At 39.6% G+C, this 22,200-nt stretch overlaps 1 protein-coding gene across 3 annotated transcripts in view; it reads left to right on the forward strand.

Annotated features, from left to right (window-relative positions):
* DCX (doublecortin) overlaps positions 1 to 22,200 on the forward strand; it is a 102,735-nt gene that overhangs the window by 59,610 nt on the left and 20,925 nt on the right. For 2 of the 3 annotated variants that reach the window (XR_012678868.1, XM_075184314.1), the window contains exons 4-5: positions 14,137 to 14,239; positions 16,245 to 16,364. Coding sequence is in view for 1 of the 3 variants with exons in the window: in XM_075184314.1 (XP_075040415.1) it covers positions 14,137 to 14,239; positions 16,245 to 16,364 (223 nt within the window). In the remaining 2 variants the exon portion in view is untranslated. The remainder of the gene's footprint in view (positions 1 to 14,136; positions 14,240 to 16,244; positions 16,365 to 22,200) is intronic. The other variant, XR_012678869.1, reaches the window with a different exon arrangement.

Below are 22,200 nucleotides of genomic sequence, written 5' to 3' on the forward strand. Positions count from 1 at the left end.
TTAATCTTTACATGCCACGCTTGCCCCCAAGAAGAGGTACAGAGGGCATTGAGAGATTGAGAGGGTGGAACCCCTTCTTGGGGGTAGGGGCACACACACCACCATGGTTGGAACACCCTAAAGTTTGCATACATGTAGGCAGAGGCAATGTTTAATTTATACTGCTAGGGAAACCTTTGAAGTGGAGGGAGATCCAACTACTATTACATTAATACTAACCCTGCTAGGTCCCTGCTACTGGATCAGGGGAGGGCTGGCAAATTTTAGCCCGGGGGGCAAGACTCGACTCAGCAGTCTATTTTAAAGGAAAGTAATGCAGGTGACCCAGCCCAAAGTAGTCCACTATGGGACTGGCTCCCCTGTTCCCCAGCCCAGCCTGCCCCTGTGCTGAATAAAGCTGCCCCACTCACATAACCAATGTGTGTCCTCCACACTCACTGCTGTCTCTGACTACTTTGTTTGCTCCACCTACCAGTTCAATGTTTTGCCTACTTGTGTTTTAGCTCAACAAGCTGTGATATGTTCCACCTGCTGTTGCTGCTACTCTGCCTAACATAGCATATTGCATTGGCCTTGCCTATAACCCAAGGGCTAATGGTGTGCTCCGCCTACTTTCATATTGGGCCCGCCTACCGTTGATTTGGTTCCGCCTACATGAGGTCACTTCTAGTATTTTTTCCAGAACCACTTTACGTTCCCGGTACACCCCTGCATTTGTTGTTATTAGTGGTTTAAACACATTGAGCTGTTGCCATGGTTATATTGTTACAAATGTAAAAAAAAAGTAAACAAAACGAATAAAACTGATCAATTCCAGAGTTCCCTAGAAATGAATTGCTCTGTGCTAGAACCAGCAATTTATATATCACATAAGTACTGTGTCACTTCACTTTGTCAGTGCTGATGTTGCTGCTGTCTATCTTTATGATCCAATATTTTTGTGTTACATGTTGTTCTTTTTGATACATTCCTGCCTAAAAGCAGCAATGAGTGTTGCAGTACAGGCATTCTAAGATGGAATATGTAAGTCCCCTGTTTGTTCCTAAAGAAGTAAAATATTCATTCAAACATCTCTTTGAAATGCAAAATGTTGCAGCCTAGTACTTTACTTGTCAAAACATCTGTCACCTAAGACATGCAATAAAGATGAGTTTGGTGTATTGAGAGTGATGAGGAATGACAAAGTCACAGTGTTTTGGGCTGTTGTTTCACCAGCTGCTCTCTAGTTTCAAACTGCCTAATTCAGAGTCAGTTTGGACACCAAGCTATTTTGCCTTTCTATTTCCTCTGCTATTTATGTGGAGAATGAGACAATATGCAGAAAATGGGGGTGCTTTCAGCATTTGATCGATGACTATAATTACCACTTGGTTGACACGTACATTGGAGCAGGGTCTGGTAATATATCTCAGTGCTGAAACAGACCTGCGTCTTTTTAACTCAGCCTATATTTATGTGGTTGTCACAGTGATTATCAGTTTGCAAGGGAAGAGTTCTTTCAGAATGCTAGAAAAAAATAGACACTAATTTTAGATTTTCCTGGCTGCACTATTTACATATTACTATTATTAGCAATAGTAATATAATAACATTAGACCTCCCAACGTATAACAGTCATGACAAAATAAATCCATTTTTATTTGTCTAAACCTTGCTCCCAGTGTGCTCAAACCACCCAACCACATCCACACATCCTAGAGGCCATTTCCATTTTCCAATAAGCCTTGATCATGACATTTACACCAAAATCAGGACTGTTGTCAGGTACATTACATTAACACCTATGATGACACACAAAAGTTAGTGACCATTATCTTTATATATATATATATATATATATATATATATATATATATATATATATATATAAGAAGAAGTTTGTTTGTTTGTTGGCGAATATCTTCAACAGCTCTCAAGGTAAAGCTGCCAAATCTTTCATAGTTATTTAGTATTGAAAAGTAAGCTATTAGACCACATAGCGACAACGCGACAAAATGAAACTACTACTACTACTTCTGTACATTTCCCTTTCCTAAGAGACTGGACCCATAAGGTTTTAGGCTTCCGTGCACTGTCCCTCTTCTTTGTACATCCCTGAGCAATGCATGAAAGAGAAGTTCCAAGCACCAAAACAGCTTTTATTTATTTATTTGAAATTCTCTTTATTGGTTTTAAAAAAGAGAAAACAACAATAATAAGTACATCGAACATATAAACGATTCCATAAATGAAGGCATCATAATATAAATGATAACATCAGCTTAACTTATCAGAATAAAAATTGGTTAGATATATTAGTCAAAACAGGCATCCAATGTGCATAACGAGGAACAATAACTATATTATAATGATATGTATAGGAATCATAAGCATCCATAAACGAGAAAAAAAATATCCAATGGGTAATAGGGGATAAGGAGATATCAACAGGGGATAGTAAAGGAATGGTAGTTGTTTACGCCAGGGTAGCATAAGGTTATGTCTATGAGGGTGTGTCCCCCAGTTAAAGGACGAATACATACACGGGGAGAGGGGAGAGTGGAGGACCTCAACAACAGGGAAAACAACCATGTTTACCAAAGATCAGAAATCACCAGCAGTGGCGGATCCAGGGGGGGGGGGGCGATTGGGGTGATCGCCCCCCTACCAGGGGCTTTCTGCCGACAGCTGCACACAGTGCAGGTCCCTTCAGCAGAGACAGTATGCTGCCTGACTGCTCTGATTGTGTTTTAAACACAATCAGAGCAGCGGGACAGCACACTTTCACTGCACTTACACATACTGTGCAGCCGCCGGCAGCCTTAGAACACAGAAAGGGGGCGGGGCCTAAATCCCCCCCCCCCCTAAAATCGCACCGGGTAGGGCAAATGTCTGGGTCCGCCCCTGATCACCAGTGGTCATGAATCGGAAGAGCAGGACTTGTGTAGTCTCAGCTCAACTGCCTAAGAAGATACCACGTAGTAAATTCAGTTTGAAAATATTCTGTTGAACAGGGGCTGTTAATGATTCAATTTACAATCCACACTTTTTATTTATCAAAACAGCTTTTAGATGAGTTTGCTCTCAACAAAGAAAATTGAATTTCAAACTAGAAGCACTTTATATATTATAGCTATAATATTGTTGGAAAAAAGTTATGTACAGCACTATTAAATATTTAGAATCTAATTAAAATTCAGAAAACGTTTCTGAATAGCATAGTCTTGGTTACGTTAAGTGAGCATCCCACTAGTTACTACCAAATTACGGATATTTATTGACCATTGTTTCATTTACTGAACCCTGATTATTCAATGCCTACATTTCTAAAGTGAATGTAATATAGCCTAAAATGATGAAGAGTTTTGTAGCTTAGCACGACATGTAAGACCCATGTAGACCTGTTCTTTGAAGCAAATTTGAAAGGCATGTTGCTGTTTATAATACATTGGTGTCAGAAGAACATCATTGTACTGTCAACTGTTATATATTAGTTTTGTGTGTCTCACATGTGCCATGTACATCTGATTTATGATAAAGGCCTTTTAGGCATCAAATTACTGTGGTGCCCCTATTACCTCATCTATAATAGAAGTGCTGCTTAGGTAGCGAATACTTTATAAGTCTCTGATTCTTTGGATGTCAACCAGCTGAACCAAGTAGCACTGAACTCTGCATTTCTGTCTAAGACGGCCAAAGTGATGTTTTCCATAGACTCCATCCACCTAAACTTAATCACCTATGTGTTTATATCACAGAGGTGATGAATACCCACCCTTCATCATCTGCACAATTTACTGTCTGAATTTCACCATGAAATTCTATGCGCAGTTAAGTAAAAAGCAGTGCCTGGTTCACAAACAAACATTGGTGATGTCAAAATGGCTCTTTTGGGCTCATTGGGGCATATTCAATTCTTTAGTTTCCCTGCGGCGTTAAAACTATTACCGATATTACTGTAATAGTAAGCTAGATTTCAGCTCACCACTGCCTGAGCCGCGACCTGAAATCCAGCGAGAAAAGTACCGTAATACCAGTATTTACTTGCACTATTACCGTAATGATGGTAATAGTGCGCGCACCGCAAGATTTTTGGCTGTAACGCCAACAATTGAATATGCCCCATTATGTTTTACCTACAATTTGGAGGCTTTGATTTAAAAATTTAGATAAGTTTTCCATAACCAATAAGAAAGGTTAAAAACTTTTAAACTCACAATAACCTGGAAAATAAAAATAATGAAATGAAGCTTGTGTTTTGAAAGCAGGTCCTTCCCTACTCTTTGTTTTTGTGTCTGCATTTATTTTTTCTGCCTTGTATATCCGTTTTATGTATGTCCTGTATTTCCCTCCTGTTCGGTGCTGCGAAACATTGTGGCACCTTACAAATCTGCAATAATAACAATAACTCAGGCATTCCACTGCAGTTTTATTAAAACACAATGGTGTAAATCCTTCCTTTTAATCAACAAGCTACAAAAATGCATTCTACAAAGTAATTTGTTTTACCTGCCCCCATGTAGTATTTAGGGGGATCCCTTCACAATATTGCAAGTTAAAAAAATCGGGACAACATGTGTCCATGCCACACTCACAAGCCACTCAAGCATGCCCCAAATCCGCCCAGCTACACCCACAATCCACCCAACCAAGACCCATATCCAGAACTGGCCCCAAATTGAGACTATTCAGGGGTATGCCCTGGGACTCCTCCTATTAGCTGAAGGCTGAAATAATGTAATGCTGAGAGCTCACAGGTCTCAATCAATCCTGTCCTCCTCAATAGTGCCAAAAGGAGCTTCAGGTAACACAGTAGGTCCCTCTAATTGCTACATGAGGGGTAGGTCAAAAATAGGGAGTTTTCCAGAAGTAGACAACTCCTTTAATATAAAATTAAGTGCTGCATGTTTAAACCTCTTTCTGCCAATAGTATAGCATTTTATGGGAGTGTATATTGTCATGTGTGCTATATGTTTTTAAGATCTAACTAGCTCCTTGACTGCACTCTCCCATTTCGCTGTTTCTCATTTATTATAAGGTGGATGAGACTGCTGCCTTCTAAAATCCCTGGAGTTTAATGGGATGCTGTCCAAGTGAAATCTGCCTGCTGCACAACAGGCAGCAGACGTGAGGAGACTGTCAAACAGGGCTATTTTTTTTTTCAGCATAAGAGCTTTAATTCACTGCAGTCAATTATGCAGTTTGCTGTTTTAAACATTACACATTGCACTCTTACTGCTCCCAACTAGAGGCACTGCATACTGATACTGAATACAAATGGCTCAGGCTTGTCTTTTACAGTACCGGGTACAAGCAGAGAACAAAAAGGGAGACATTTCCAACACCAAACGAAGGACAAAGTTCTGCAACCATTTTTTCTAGTACTAAAATATAGCAGATTATTGTGCATGATGTAATTGTTCATACAATCAGGGAACAGGAGCTTGAATAATGCATTGTCATGTCGGAAGGATGTTGCCCGTTCCCCATGTCCAGATAATTCATTCCGACAGAGCAGACGGCCATGGTATTATCGACTCACAATAAATGGCATCTTTGCTAAGTCTGATGTACAGGATGTAGAAGAAGTATCCATCCGCTAAATATTTCACTTGCCCTTTAAGTCTTTGTTTGTATCATCAATAGAATGATATTATGCATAAGACAATAGAGGGCTACAGTATAATAAGCTATATATATAACATGATGTGTGGAATATAATGCTAATAAAGAAAAACTCCATACAACTTTACTATTAGGAAAATATATTTAATTAACTCCTTCAAGACTAATATTTTGTGGTGGTTTTGTCCTATTTGTTCTTTGCTGCATTTAATCCAATTCAGGGCCATCTTTTCCATTGGGCACGGTGGGCAGCTGCCCGGGGGCCCCACGAGCAAGGGGGCCCAATAGGCACGGCTCTTAATGAGAATAAATAATCCTGCAAAAGAAAAAAACCTGCAAAAAAAACCTACAAGGGTCACTGAGCAAGTACATCTATCTATCTCTATCTCTATATATCTATATCTATATCTGTATCTGTATACATCTATATATCTATATCTATATCTATATCTATGGGCCCCGGTGCACTGCTTTGCCCGGGGGCCCATAATGTTGTTAAGATGGCCCTGATCCAATTATCTTAAATTCTTAGTACAGAAAGTAAACATACCAGCTGTAAAAGGTCTGTAAGTCAATATGTCCACTGTCTGCAATAACAAGACTTGTCTATGTATGTAATCATGTAACACAATACAACACTGAGGTTACTCCCTTTGACATATGGAATAATCAGAGCAATTCTGTACATTCTTGATATAGCTTTTGTCTTGCATAATGAATGCAAACATGTACATTGCAAAAAAGTCTAAAATGTTTCTTGGGGACACAAATAATGTAGAACACTGTGACTGAACAGGAGGTAAAACCACATGCTGGGTAAAGAGTATGGGGTTGGGGTTCTTAATATTTTTCGATTACAACCAAAAGAATGTTTGTGGCTCAGCTTTGCAAAACATGGTTCAGTTTTTATTATGGCTGTGATCTTCTTCCTTTTAAGTAAAAGTTATAGAACATTCACAATAATAATAATACAATCTAATTCATATGTTTATTAGTTGGTAGTACATAATAGGAATCATTTGCACCCATCCTAAATGACAGTGGAACGTATTCTGGGTCTTGACCTATAGGTTAAAAACGACTGGTCTAGAGAGGGAAGTATTGGAAAATGAGAAGTCTAAAATTGTAAATCTATTATATTTCTTAAAGGAATGGAGTAGATGTTATGAAGAGTAAGGCTTCTTAAAGACATTAGTGGGCCCAAGACACCGATCACATTACTCAACCCTCATGACTCGTACAAAACATGAATTAACTAGCAGCTGCATCCCAAACAGAGTGGATCAAATATGTCTCCACTGGTGCACATTACGCTGAATTTGAGGAAAGACGATGAGAGCTCTGTTCTGAAGACTCAGTTTTAGAGATTGAAGGAAGCCAAGTGTTTAGGATTAAGATGAGGTGTAAATATATATATATATATATATATATATATATATATATAATATGTATATATAATTTTTCATTTAATTTTTATTGTTTTTTATATAGCTCCACTCATATTGCACAGTACTATACAGAGAATACGTAATCACTCACATGTGTCCTAATTCTCTACACATACTCGCACACACACTGACTAGGGTCCATTTTTCCAGATGCCAATTAACCTATCAGTATGTTTTTAGGCTTTTAGGCTATGGGAGGTAACAGGAGCACCTGGATGAAACTCAAGGGAAGAACATACAAATTCCAGGGCCCAGGTCAGAATCAAGCTCATGACCCCAGCGCTGTGAAGCAACAATGCTAACCACTTTGCCTCTTGCCTTTGCGAGAGATTCCCTAGCGAAAAATATTCTGTGGTCTGTTCCAATACACAAAGAATCAGTGGATCAAAGCCTTATTCTGGCTTCAGACACCAGGGGCTAGATTTACTAAAGGGCTGTTTGGGTGAAACCACCGTTTTTGTTAGATTTGCCGGATTTACTAAAGCCCAAACCTCAATTAAAACGGACAAAATTGTCATTTTTCAAAACCACCACTTTACAAATCGCCATCCCGATTTTAATAATAATGAATATACAAAGCACCAGATTTACTACTGGTGTCTGCAAAGCCGCCACAAAACCGCCATCCAAATGGCCAAAATAAAAGAAGTGGTTGTAAGTGGCGAGATATTTTGCCATTCAGAACATAAGAGAAAGCACTGTTGACATTTAAGTTATTTGGGCAATCATTATTGGTTAAGTAGCAAAATTAATTTAATATAAACTTATGGAGGAATTTTCTTTTTTTCTATTTTTTTTTTAAAGAGACACTATTATAGCATTATGTTATGGTGAAATGTGAATATATAATAATATTAACTGATTGTTAATGGTGGATATAATTATTTAAGTTGCACAATTTGGCATTATATAGTGCCCGAATAATATAATAATTAAATAATTTTGTCCCCTTAATATAATGAGGTGAAAATTTTCCTCCATAAGTTAATATTAAATTAATTTTGTCCCTTAATCAATAAATAATGATTGCCCAAATAATTTAAATGTCAACTGTGCTTTCTCTTATGTTCTGAATGGCAAAATAACTCAAACAGCATGTTTGAGCTATCTAGCCATTCAGAAGCAGATATTAAAACTGTCCTGTCCTGTCTCTTGGATGGCGGGTTTGACCAAACCGCCGGCGGTTTAGCTTTTTCAATACGCCACACATCGCCAGCTTCATACCCGCTGGCGATGTGTGGCAGTTTAAAACCGCCAACCAAACTCGATTCTTAGTAAATCTAGCCTCAAGTCTCACAAAAGATCACCGATTGAGGGGGAGTGATGTGATCTTCCATCTGCCACAAGAAAGAGGCATGGATCCATCTTGAAATAGCTTCTCAGAAAATCAAAATATTGATATTGGTACAATAAACCTTTTTGAAAAGAGTGCACTATATCTGCTTCTTTTAGACAGAGGGGCAGATAGACAGACATAGACAGATAAAGCGAAAAATGGATACATGAATCAGACTTGTCTTCTTTAGATATATCTTGGTGAGCAAGTTGGTGCTGTTCTAAAAAGCTTTCAGAAAACTAAGCAGGCTAAAACATCTGCTTATTCATGGAATGCTACAGATGAATTACATGCTCAGAGAGTATGTAATGTTCTGAGACTATAACTTTAAAATCTGGATTGATATGGGTTCCTTATGGGCTGCTTTGAGAAGCAATACAATAAATTACAGACCTTATCAGTGAAGTGAATAAAGTATCTATTGCCAGATTTGCTTACCAAGGCAACCCATCCATTAAACCACTAGATAAAGTTGAGAATATAACTTACCACAAATTACTAACTATTCTCAAACAGGTTTCTGTTACATGCTCCATGTTGTCACCATGCTGAACACAGGTACCAAGCTGCCAGGCAGCTATCTAAGACCAGACACATATGAAGTAGATGCCACCTGAATAACTGTATAGTAATAATATAGATCTGGGGGTAAATGTATCAAGCTCAGAGTTTTCCATCCGGTTTGAAAAACCAATCAGATTCTAGCTATCATTTATTTAGTACATTCTACAAAAACACAGCTAGAACCTGATTGGTTGCTATAGGCAACATCTCCACTTTTCAAATCCTGCCGGAAAACTCTCAGCTTGTTACATTTACCCCCTGATCTACTTCTAATGCAGCCATGCACTGTGTGTTTCAATGTGTCCTCTTTAAAATGGCTTACTTGGCAAGTGTAACCCTAATGCCAGATGTTTGTAATAATTAATGTAAGATGGTCATTGTCTAAACTTTTTCCTCATAATATGAAATGGAACACACTCATTGGCGCAGAACTAGCAATTCAGACGTTATATATGTCATTATTCTATTTTGAGTTACAAGCAAACCTAAAATACAGTTTTATAACAAATTCCCTAATGGCCTATTGTGCAGTCGTATGCATGTAACTTACTGGCTGTGTTAATGTTTTACTCAACATCATGAGATCAACTAAAACATATTTTTTTTATTAAAATGCATTTCTTTGACTTCTTACTGAAGTCATCAAGGGGTTAACATCTGCTTGCCATAGCGCCAACAATGACATCAGTTTCCCCAGCCATTTCTTCTGGCAGCGGGTAATTACCGACAGCAGGGCAGACAGCGATGGGTATAATTATTAATTCTGCAGCAGATAAGGATGTGGCTGGTGAGGAACTCGTAAAGCAGCATGGTGGTGCTTAGGGCACTGACCTTTGTTGTGGGGCATGACACTGCCGCACTGTGACAACAGCTGCTTATTTAATCTTTTGTAAGAACAATCAGCTCCATATACATGGGCTTACTCTTCTTCCTCGTTTATATAGTCTAAGCAAATAGATTCAAATATGTAGAATAAATCATGTATGATAAATTATGATGCATATGATACATTATGAATTGTATTATTCATGATACTGGTTTGTTTTTTTTAGAATACCAATTTCATGAGCGTTTAAATAAAAATAGAAACCAAGTAAATGTGATCTAATGCATAAATGCATAGTTTCAATACATTGTTATTTGAGTTGACCCAAAACTATGTTTCTGTGGTGGTTTTAGGATTTGCAATGTGATCACCGTTGAGTAGATTTCTAAAATTCTCAATGCCGTACTCTCATACTCTCATGTATGGAAATTATCATCATCATCATTTATTTCTATAGCGCCACTATATCCGCAGCGCTGTACAGAGAACTCATTCACATCAGTCCCTGCCCCATTGAAGCTTACAGTCTAAATTCCCTAATATAGACACACACTCACACAGACAGAGAGAGAGAGACTAGGGTAAATTTTTGATAGCAGCCAATTAACCTACCAATATGTTTTTGGAGTATGGGAGGAAACCGGAACACCCGGAGGAAACCCACGCAAACACAGGGAGAACATACAAGCTCCACACAGATAAGGCCATGGTCGGGAATCGAACTCATGACCCCAGTGCTGTGAGGCAGAAGTGCTAACCACTAGGCCACTGTGCTGCCCATTCTTAAGCTTTGCCTACATAAGAGTGGAGCAGGGGGTGCAGAGGTGTGGGGTGCATGGTAATGCAGGGTTGCACCCCCCTTCAATTCCCCTGTACCGCCCTAACACACCGAGGCTGCTGCTCTAGTCTAATAAGAGCACAGCAGATGCCTCTTCTAAGAGCGCGCCAGTCCAGTGCATATGCAATGAGAGCAAGCGCAGGACCTCACATGCTCAGTAGAGGCCACCCCGCTGCTGTTTTGAGGGCAGAGTGGGGGGCCTGGGAGTGACATCACTGGGCCCCTACCCAAATTCTGCTATGCACCTGGCAATGCACTGTTCTACAAGCAGCTACTCTGTTGAAATGACAGGATATATGTCAGATTTGGCCACACACATTGATCCCAATTAAATATTGTGTTCAAACAGGCAGCGATTTGTGACCTGTTTAGTTTAAAACAAATAAATTGTCTGCATGGCTTTGTGTAAAGTCAGAGAAATAAATAAACGAATGAGATATGTTCCTGGTAAACCGCACTTAATCCCTATTTATCCCATTATTCTATGTCAAATGGTTTAGTAGCATCTGACAGCTTGTGATCTTCTAAGCATTATGGTGGTCACTGGCATCCCCCTGACTGCAGTCAGCAGAAGGAGGGGAGCACTACAATGTGAGAGGCGGGGCACTGCTTTAATGACTGCACTGCCATTGTTTTTGACAGTCCTGCTGTGAAGGGAGATCCCTCATCCAGCCTCTCTTTGTTTTCCTAACTCAGACAAAATGTGCAATTTCAGATCTTCTTTGCCTACAGGCTTCTGGAAACGTTGCTATAAATACACAGTATAATGAGCTGAAGAAATTTGAATCAAATTAGTAGCTTGCTTCCCCGAGCAATAATCTGCTATCAGCTCACTTCCCAATGCCATAAGACATGTCTAGCTGGCAGCTCAAAGAAGCATTTAAGATGATTTAACTCCTTGAATACTACTTGGGGTGACTGAGTGGTGAATTGGGAGAAATTCTGATTATCCAGGGAAGGTCATCAACCATGTATGATGTCACTGTTTTTTCTTTTTACAATGCATTTTAAGTCAGCCCCCAGAAATGTAAAAAAAAAGTTAATATGCCAAAACCAGCAATATTATGTATTGGCCTGTTTCCCAATATGCTTTACAACTTAAACGGTCATAGTAAATTATCTAAAGAATAGAGAGAAGCAGCAGAATACAAAATAATTCTGTTTTAATACCTTACATCTAGCAGCGCACATTGTCATAGTTACAGTATGTATCAGGGTATGGTATTATGCAAAATGATATGTCCTCATTTTTTTTGTTTCTCTCTCTTTCACATAAACAAGACCATAACCCCCACCAATTCTTCATACCTTAGAAATTAGAAATACCAAGATCAACTCTATTTTAAGACTTTTATGACAAGTAAAAATATCTAAACCAAATATCTAGGTGTCCTTTTATCAACAAGATGGTTATATCACATCACTACCAGGGACAGGCTGGGCTAAGGGGCAGGGGGACATTTGCCCCCCGGGCCGGTCCCATAGTGGGCTTCCTTGGGCTGGGTCACTGGGCCACCTGCAATTTGTTCCTTTAATTGTCTCTAATAGGCAGCTGAGTCAAGTCTTGCCTCCCGGGCTAAAATTTGCCAGCCACACCCTGATGACTACCTACTGTAAGAATGAGCAGTCCAAACTCTATCTGCTGGCTACACAAGACGTATTTAAACTCTGTGGTGTTTAGCCATACTTGCCTACTCTCCCGGAATGTCCGGGAGACTCCCGCATTTTGCGACAGTCTCTCGGACTCCCGGGCGAGTGTGGCAATCTCCCGAATTCTGCCCACTTCACTAGGAAGTGCCCCACTTCCTATTGAAGTGGGCAGAATTAGATCCCAAACGCCCGATTCCTGGTGAATCGCGGCGTTTAGCCCCACCCCCGCTGTCAAATGACACGATTTGTGTCATTACATTGTGGGGGCGGGGCCAAAATGACGCGATTTCGGCGACCCGCCCCCCGCACGCCCACCTGCTACAGAGAGTCTCCCGGACACCAACTCAAAAAAGTTGGAAAGTATGTGTTTAGCAATAAGCTGCTTTGCTACGGAAACCCTGCAATGATTTGCAAATGCAATATGCTTGTCCAGCAGCACAGGGAGAACAGATCATTGTCACATAATAAATTATTTGTCTTATGTTTAAAACAAACAGAACATAAAGGAAAAAAAAAAAAGTCATATGTCACTTTATAACCTGTGGCTGCTCACAGAAGTCTTTGACATCTGCAGGAGAGCAGGAGAGCACGAGTTTGCATCAGAGGATTTGGACGAATTATATTTTTGGCACCAACATGCAAAAACAACTGTTTTTATTGGCGGGACAAGATTATTGAAATGAGATAAAGGGGTGAAGAGGATAATTTCTATCGGTGTTCCCAGCTTCGAAGGTGGCTGACTGGGAGTTAGTGTTTCCAAAATGTTTTTAGCTCTATGACTGTACTTTACAGTATGTGTAATTTATTAATTTAAAAGTTGATTGTTGCCTGACATTCATTGCAAGACAAAGGTTTGATAATATCTCCATGTTGTTGTTATGATGTAAATGATGGTGCAATTATAGTAAATATCTGAGACTTAGTGGTATTGTGGCCTGTATTTTGGACGGGTATAACAGATACCTACTGTACAGACTGTTATGGTCCCATTGTCAGGGTTTGTTACCCTGTCTCGTTCTGTCATGGTGACCATCAATTACAGTTTTGTTTTTAGTTCAAAGACCTATTGGCCTTTTAAATAAGCAGCGGTGGATGTAGGGTGATATTGGGGGCAGAAAGAAAAGGTGACAGGAGTGGTAAGCGTTGCCTCTTTTGGGAACCAGGTCCTACACAGTTAGAGGAGAGTTCTGTCTAGGTCATGGAGAGATGGGTAAGTGACAGCAGGCTATATCACATCCAGCATACACTATATTGCGGCACATGACACGACACAATCATACTGAATATGTGGTATATAGGCTGCTGAGTGGCATTTGAGGCTTTATAGAGGTATTTTGACTCTATGGTGCCTATCACCATAGGCTGCATAAGTGTAATATTTAAAAAAAAATAATGTGTGAGTGAATGGTGTACAAAAAAGTTTTATGGGCGAAATGGCGGCAGTGGTGATAGGAGACTTGGCTTAGCCAATAAAAAAATCTGACTAGAGAACACCATTGGATGAAGTCTGGTTATTGTAAGAGTGTACTCGTCCACTCCACTGCTGTGTGACCACTATGAATCACTTTTGCCATGTGCAGTGCACTACATGTTATTTCTCCCCTAACGGCATGTTCATTTAACTGCTTCATTCTAACTGAATATATTGATTGTGCGTCATACCATGGTGTTACGTGTAATTTGTACCTGACAGTCTCATTGTACAATAGTTGGCTTTGATAACAGGGCCAGGACCTTTTAAGTTGTGTCAATTTATTACTTAATTTCTTTGATTATTTTTACTCTAAAATATGTAAAGGATTTAAAATTTTGTGCAGGTAAACAAGGTTGTTGAATAAAGTGCTGTCTTAAGCTGCTTCTCTTCTTCCAGGTGACCTGTCTCCATGATTTCTTTGGAGAGGATGATGTCTTCATTGCGTGTGGACCAGAGAAATTCCGATATGCCCAAGATGACTTTTCCCTGGATGAAAATGGTGAGACTTCTTAAATAAATGGTAAAATATTGATTCAGAGGCAGGCAATTCTGTGCCATTTTTTATTTCTTAGGAAGTATGTAGTATTGTTTGTGGGCAGGATTGTTTGTCTGGTAGTGCAAAGGGGCAAAAGCAAGTTTTCCTATACTGGTATGGGAAAGGTGTGATGACTAATTGAAATACAAGAGTGCTTTCTGCTCTACACCACCATAAATATCACACTTTGGTAAACAAAATATCCAATTATAATACAGTATATGCATCATTACACTCTTATACATTACACAGAATACTTCAGTATAATGCACTAACAGTATAACATTCTAAACACTCTCTAGTTGTATAATAAATAATCTACCGACAGTCACTCCATTCATAGTCACAGCCACTTGCCCAACTTCTGTATTCATAGACGTAATAGTCATTATAACAAATTAAGTATTTCAAAACTTTTTACGTATGATTTCAAAGTAAGCAATGAAATGGTCACCTTTAGTAGTATAAAACTATTTTGGACAGCTGGATTCATGAATATTAGTCATTTGATATAGAGATATAAAATTGTAAAATAAGAGACTTCAAATACAATGAAAATATCTTAACAAGGACTATTAGAGCCACAGAGCATAGATAGCACTGTCTAAAAGTTGTGAGCTAGTTAAGTTCAAGCCCGTGATTGGATGGTTGCAGCGGGTGTAGTACCTATTAACGGTACTGACTACCCTGACACAGAACAGAACGACATGAGGATTCCGAATGAAGACTACACCGACCTGTAAGAAAACCTACTTACTGTAATGCAGATGACTTCACATCACGACTCCCTGTCTTGCAGAAAATTACGTCATGAGCAAACGCGACTTGGCTTAAAGCGGGGATGGACGGACCTGCCTGTCATTTATGTAAAGTAAGTACTTTTTTTGGGATTGGGGATATTAGGGTTAGGAGTTAGGGTTAACCCTAATCCAAACCCTAACCCTAACCTTAACCCCTAAAATAGTACTTACATTACATAAATGACAGGGGGGTCCGTCCATCGCCGCTTTAAGCCAAGTCGCGTTTGCTCATGACGTAATTTTCTCCAGCTGGCAAGACAGGGAGTCGTGATGTGAAGTCATCTGCATTACGGTAATTAGGTTTTTTCACAGGTCTGTGTAGTCTTCATTCGGTCAGTGAACTGTAACTAGGTAAGGCAGTGGGAAGTATTGCACGATACATTCAATTACAAGCAATTGTTTGTTTCCAGAAGTTGCCAAAATATCTAAAAAAAAAGAATTGGGTTCAAGTATACTTCCAATAGGACTACAGCAAAGTCTGCAAACTAGTGATGTTTGACCATATTGTGCAAATGCCTAAGCAGCACCTTACATTTTTAATTTGATCAGCTTAGAATATTGTAAGCAATTTTTATTCCATCTGTTTTTTGAAATTGTGTCCCAGATAGAGCTGGACAGATAGTGGCTTGGTCAAACAGACCTATTAAGTCAGCAGTTATTTTGTAGCACATCTAATTCGTTTGACAATTTTCTCTCCTGCAAGCGTTTCTTACAAAAACTGTGTTACTTTCCAGTGTGTCTTTCTACAAATGTGCAGCAAACCATATAACCGCTTTGGGGAGCATGCTGACATGTTGCTGATTTCTTTTGCTGTTGTATTATCTCTTTCCTGGGGTTCGGTGTGAAAACCTGGCATTGTGTGAATAGAAATTCTGCCTGACCTAACAACAAACTCCACGGCTGGAAACCTAGGAGCAAATAGACTTTGCTGTCTGGAATATTTAATGCCAGAGGGGGAATACAAAAGGAATGATATTTTTATATGGTTCCTACTGACAAAGCATGTATACTTGTGCTAAAACCGTTTATTTTTGGTTGGCCAAATCTGTCTGCACTTTTTACCCTGCTTTTTTTCCCCTTAATTTCTTTGCTTCCCAAGAAAACTTTTTCAACCAGTTTAAATAGGTATTTGATTTTCTATTTCTGTATTTCCGGTCGTTTTGTCCCAGCAGAGTGCCGCGTCATGAAAGGAAATCCAGCACAACCAGTGAAGACTGGTCCCAGTGCTCTGAAAAGTTCAGCAAAGAGTCCAGCGCCAACACGTCGTAGCAAGTCTCCTGCTGATTCAGGTGAGTAACAGGACTGATGAAGGATTTTAATTTTAATACCTTATGGGACAGATAGGGTCATTATTACATCATTATAACCTGTAGGCTTACAGCATATACCACCTTTGCCCATACTCTAAACATTCCATTCTTACGTTAGCATATAGCTTTTCAACCCCTTACAGAGCAGAATATAGCACTATCCCCATCTCAGATAAACTAGCATCAACTGATTATACCCATCCCCTCAGTTCATTAATAAAATAAAGAAAAGTTTTATGAATAATTTACAGGGTGCATCTCTTAGTCTCTGCCACCCCTACGGACAGGCATCCTGTGCCTAATGGTAAGTTCAGCTCTGGGGACATATGTAATACTAACTGCTGTGTCAGGCAATCAGCATGGGAGGTGCAGCCACAACTGATTGCTTTACCATCTGTGATGGTTTGAAATAAAAGTCCACAGCATTTAAGGGTATAACTGCACATAAAAGAAGCATCAGTAGTAAATAGCAACAGGGGATTGGACTCTACTATCGACTCCTGTTACTTATTACTGATACTTCAACATTAAACAGTGATTTTTATTTGCTGCTATACCCTCCACTTTTACGAGTTTTCCCTTTGCATTAAATATGCTGTTAGGTCATGGGAAGACATTTGCTAGCACAGGGGTTATTGTGCAATAGGCAGATGTTCATCCGACACAGTACAAATCTACCATGGACCATCCAGTATTTTTTATACTTGGTGACAGCTCGTTGAGATTTTCATTGTAAAAAAATAGATGTTGCCCATGGTGTTTATGAGCCACTGTCGATATACGTTGTATGAGTTGTCTATGGACTTCAGGAAGTCATTTGTTTAGCCAAGCTCTTAATAATGTGGTTTGATGTTGGGATGTGCTGTACCAGTTTTGTGTCACTGTTGTTATCTTATATAAATGTTGCTCCAATAAACTCCATTCTTTTCCAATCTGATTTACTTAAGCACAATTATTACAAAACAATTATTTTGCTGAATATTCTTATAAATGCCCCTTAATGTTTCCATGAACATGTTTTTACAAGAGAAGTAGGCAGGTTCATTGAAACATATTGATGCAGAATCAATTGACCACACATCAATAGGAATAATTACAGTATGTTAACCTTGTTGTCCTAACTTCACTGCTTCTGTATGTACCCATTACTCCTAATGATCATCATTGTTTATTTAAATGGTGCCACAGATTCCGCATGCGCGGTACAGCTAAAAGTACAAGAGTGCAGAAGGGTTAAATCAATACAGAATAATACATAAACGGGAGGTAATGGGCACGATTAAGTGTATTAACAAGTACACAAATGCAAGTAGATGTCATAGTAAAAACAGGATACCATGCACAGAATAAGAGCAAGTGGTGTAGACACAATACATAATACCACTAACACATAACAGGGATGTAGATCAACAGACAAGAGACATAGGGTTGAGAGGGTTCTTAACCTTTTTTGGGCCATGTATTCATTTTGCAGCCTGGTAAAGCCTATAGACCGACTCTCGCAGCCTCCATGCCTATCCGCGCCAAATATGGTATGGAAATATCTGTGATTTCTATTGGTGACAAAGTCAGAGGTACTGCTAATACTGCTGTGGTTTGTTTCCTACATTCAGAATTGAGGGGAATTATACATTTCAGTTAGAGGTTTCTGAAAATAAAGATGTACTTTTCTTCCCATCCAAGTTCACAGACGGACTCCCAGGTTGAGAACTTCTGATCTAGAGGGGGGGGGGGCGTGAGTGACAGTAGAATGAGACGGAGCAGATGGGAATGTAGAGGGAGAAAGAAGAAGATGGAGCAAATCATAAGAAGGGCTCTAGGAGGGGGAGGTATAAGAAAACAAGAAAAGGGAGGGAGCGTTAGAAGGCTTAACAATTGGGGGTTAGTCCGATGACTTTATAAATTAGATCAGAGGTGGGCAACCTGATACACTTCGGGTGCTGCCTGCTCTAACTTTTAAAAGGGCCGTACTCTTAATCCCAGTAATTATTTAAAATAGTACATTTAATCATATAAAGAAACGCCTATCTGTAATAATATATCAGCAGGCATTTTAAACAAGTGTTACAAGCTATAACAAACAATTCTGACAATAAGGCGAACAGAGCCGGTGAAGGATCTAAGGGCCACAAGTGGCCCCAGGGCTGCCTGTTGTTCATTACTGATATAGACACACATATTCCTATAGCTGTAAATGTATTTATCTATGTACAAGTGAAGTTGTTCTGTAATTAATTCATAATCAAGTACAGTAAGAGCATTACAATGCCTTCACAAGCAATTCAGGATGTCTAGTATTGTAATAGTTACAAATTAATCTCTGAAACAAGACAATCTAATCAGCAAGGGATGTTTTCCGGGCTTTAATTTCATGCTTCCTTAATGGAGTGGTTGGAGTAGGAAGACAAAAGCATTTCTTCAAGGCTGCTGCAATTATAGAATACAGATACAGTGTGCCAGTCAGGTCCTGAGTTTACATTCCTCTCCTAGGGACTTTTGAAGATGTCCACTGTAGGGATGCAGCAGATGTCATGGTGTGGGGAGAAGATGCTTGATGTTGATGTGTAAATGGATGTTCCAAACCTAATAAAATTATACTGATTTTCTGAACACCTGATGTAAACCTATGGAAATAACAGAAATGTAAGAGCTATTTGGAATAGCAGCTGGTGCAAAGGATTCAGTGGTCCTTTTATTAATATCATAAATCATCTATGTAACATTTTAGGGTCACCATTTTAGCCATCCATTCATTTTACAAGCAATGGCTCTTATCTGCAATTATAGCCTTGAGTGCAGCGGACCTTTCCTTCTCATTGTTCTTCTTCATGAAGTGCTTCTAATCTACTTTAAATATAGATCCCATTAAAACATGCATGGTTAACAAATTAGGGATAGGCTAGGTGACATCATACACTTAATAAATGTAAATACATACGTCTCTACTGTCATTGTTATGAATACTGCAGGTCTTGATGGGGTTTTGTTGCAAATTAGTTAGAGGTTTCTCAATGTGGTTTTGCACACATCTTCTCTTATAGAGGATCTACCATCAGGTTTTCACATGTTATTTTTTTTTGTGTTTTGCTACATAGTGCATTTTGCAGTATGGTGTAAAGCTAAAGAAAAAATAGGGTTCCACTGGAATCTCATTCATTTAGCAGAGCACATTTTATTCATAGCACTGCCAGGCCAGACTTCCTCAAGCCCTTACAGCAATAGAGCTGTAAGTTATGGAGGAATTTGACCTCTGAGTGAGCTCTCTACTCGGTCACACTGACTTGCCTTTCGGCAATCTATTAGACTGCACTATACTATTTTCTAGACTGCCACTTGGCAGGGATAGCTGCCAGAGACACACCACATCTGACCATGCTGCTTAGTCTTGAGAGGACTGGTTGTGGGAGACACATCTGAAGCCAGCGAGTTGGAGAATGTAGAATTGTGAGGAACAAAGCTGAAGTCGATGGGTTGGAGAAGGTAGATGTCACGCCTGAGGATCTGTCCGTACCCAGATTTGGTGGGTCTCTGGTGTTAGGCTGGTGACTTGATACACAAAGCTGGGTGACCTGATTATGTTCCTTTGCATGTAGATAAAAGGACTAGTACAGGTGGTGATAAACTAGCAGAAGAGACCAGACAGAAACTGAATTGTTGAACTCGAATGATACCAGAATACTGGAACCGGAATGCTGGAACCGGAATGCTGGAACCAGAATGCTGGGTGACGGAGCTGGATGATTGAATCAGAACGAAACCGGAATGCTGGAACTGGTAATACTGGAACCAGAATGCAGACTGCACTGTAACAACAGAAAGGATTGCAGACTGCTGGGAACCAGGTTGGTGTTTGAAATAACAACGTTGCACTGGGAACAGGTGAGGGCTCCAGGAAGTCCTTTTATAGTAGTTGATGATTTTTTATTGGAGACTGCGGTCGAATGAGCAGAAGCAACACTCTGAGTTGCTGAGTTGGATCAGGTGACCAATAGGGCAGCTCCCAGGAACTGGTTTTGGCGGGAAACCTGAAGTGCAGGCTGCTATCCCCTAATTGGCTGGGAGGAATCATGTGACCGAATCCAAGATTGTAGCGCCCATACCCTGATTCTGGATGGATTTCTGGAGTGGAGACAGACTGGGCAGCATCTTGCAGAGAGATTTGAAACCAGCAGAACCTGAGGCCCGCAGGGATAGCTTGGAAAGACAGCGGAGAGGAAAGTGACAAGACCTGAGAGCCTGGTGTGGGACAGTAGAATAGTGAGGGACAAAGTCGATGTCGATGGGTTGAAGGTAGAATAGCGAGGGACAAAGCTGAAGTCGATGGGTTTGAGAAGGTAGAATAGCGAGGAACAAAGACAAAGTCGATGAGCTGGAGAAGGTAGAATAGTGAGGGAAGAAGTTGAAGTTGGTGAACGGGTACATAAAGCAAGACTCTTTGAAGCACCAACAGAGAAAATCCAAATTTTGCTCATACAAAGCTTGGTAGGAGTGAGGGTCTATAAAAGCTGCATACAGGTGTGGTCTCTTAGTGCTTGACCTTTAGCAAAAGTGCTGATTGCAGTAAGTGATAAAAAGTGTTGCAGTTGTCAGTTTTGACAGTGTAGTGCCACCTGTCATCTGCAGCTGGTATTGCATCGGATCTTTATACAAATCAGTTTCCTCTACAGCTCTTACTATCCTGTTGTGGTAGCTGGTGGAAACTTGCTGAGATTAATGCTGTAAATATGTGCTATTGTATTAAAATATTATACTATCCTATACTTGTTGGAGGTATAGCAGGGACGGATGTAAACTTTTTTGTAGGGCAATTTATAATGACCTTGTATACTTTGCTCCTCAAACTTCATGTGTGTCATCCCTGCAGGTAATGTATGCCTTATAACTCTCAGTCATCTTATAACTCTCAGTCATGTTCTTAACTATTCTAACTATTATTTATCTTTTTTCACAATATATGGGGATTGTAGCTTACAAAAACAGTTTAGCACAATATAACTGTAGACATGTTATCAAAACAGACTTACCCCACATGATAAAATCAAAAGACATGACACCATCATTCCCACTATTAAATCTCCTCCCCACCACATCATAAAATCCCCAAAATAAATCTCGAACACCCCTCTACATCAGAGATTTATTACCTGTCCCCAATACTCCACATGTTGAAGCACTAATAGCAAAGCATTTTGTTGCTAAGAGCAAGGAGAGGTGCTGGGTGAAATAACCCAATTGCTTGCACTAGATCAGCCACTGAGGTAAAGTAGATTGATAATGGAAGGTTGGTTTGGAGTATGGAGAGACTGATATTCGGAGGTTAATTGGGGGAATGGGAATGTGATAAAAAGTTTGGTTGGGGTTAAGGGAAACTATTGCTGGGAAGTTGATTTGTGGTAAAAAAAATAAACTGATGATGGGATGTTGTTGAAATTGATCATGGGAGGTTGATTTTGAGTTTGGTTAGGGCTTGGAAGGATAAAGGGAAATTACTAAAAGGAAGGCATTTAGGATATAGGAAATGCAGAAAAGTCGGCTGGTTGGTGTAAAGGAAAACTGATACTGTGAGGTTGGTTGAGGTAAATGGAAGTGAGAATGTAAAGTTGGCTGATGTAAGGGGAAACTGATAATGGGAAGTTGGTTAGGGTAAAGGGAAACTGAAACATAGAATGGGAAATGTATTGGTTTAAAGGAATATTGATAAAGAGAGAAGCTAATAATGAAAGCTTTAGATGAGACTTAAGTTTTTAATGGTAATAGAATAGAATTGGAAAATAAAGGGATAGTGTGGGAAACAAGCAGTAGTAGTTGATATGGG

This window comes from Mixophyes fleayi, chromosome 9, assembly GCF_038048845.1.
Source record: "Mixophyes fleayi isolate aMixFle1 chromosome 9, aMixFle1.hap1, whole genome shotgun sequence".
Lineage (NCBI taxonomy): Eukaryota > Metazoa > Chordata > Amphibia > Anura > Limnodynastidae > Mixophyes > Mixophyes fleayi.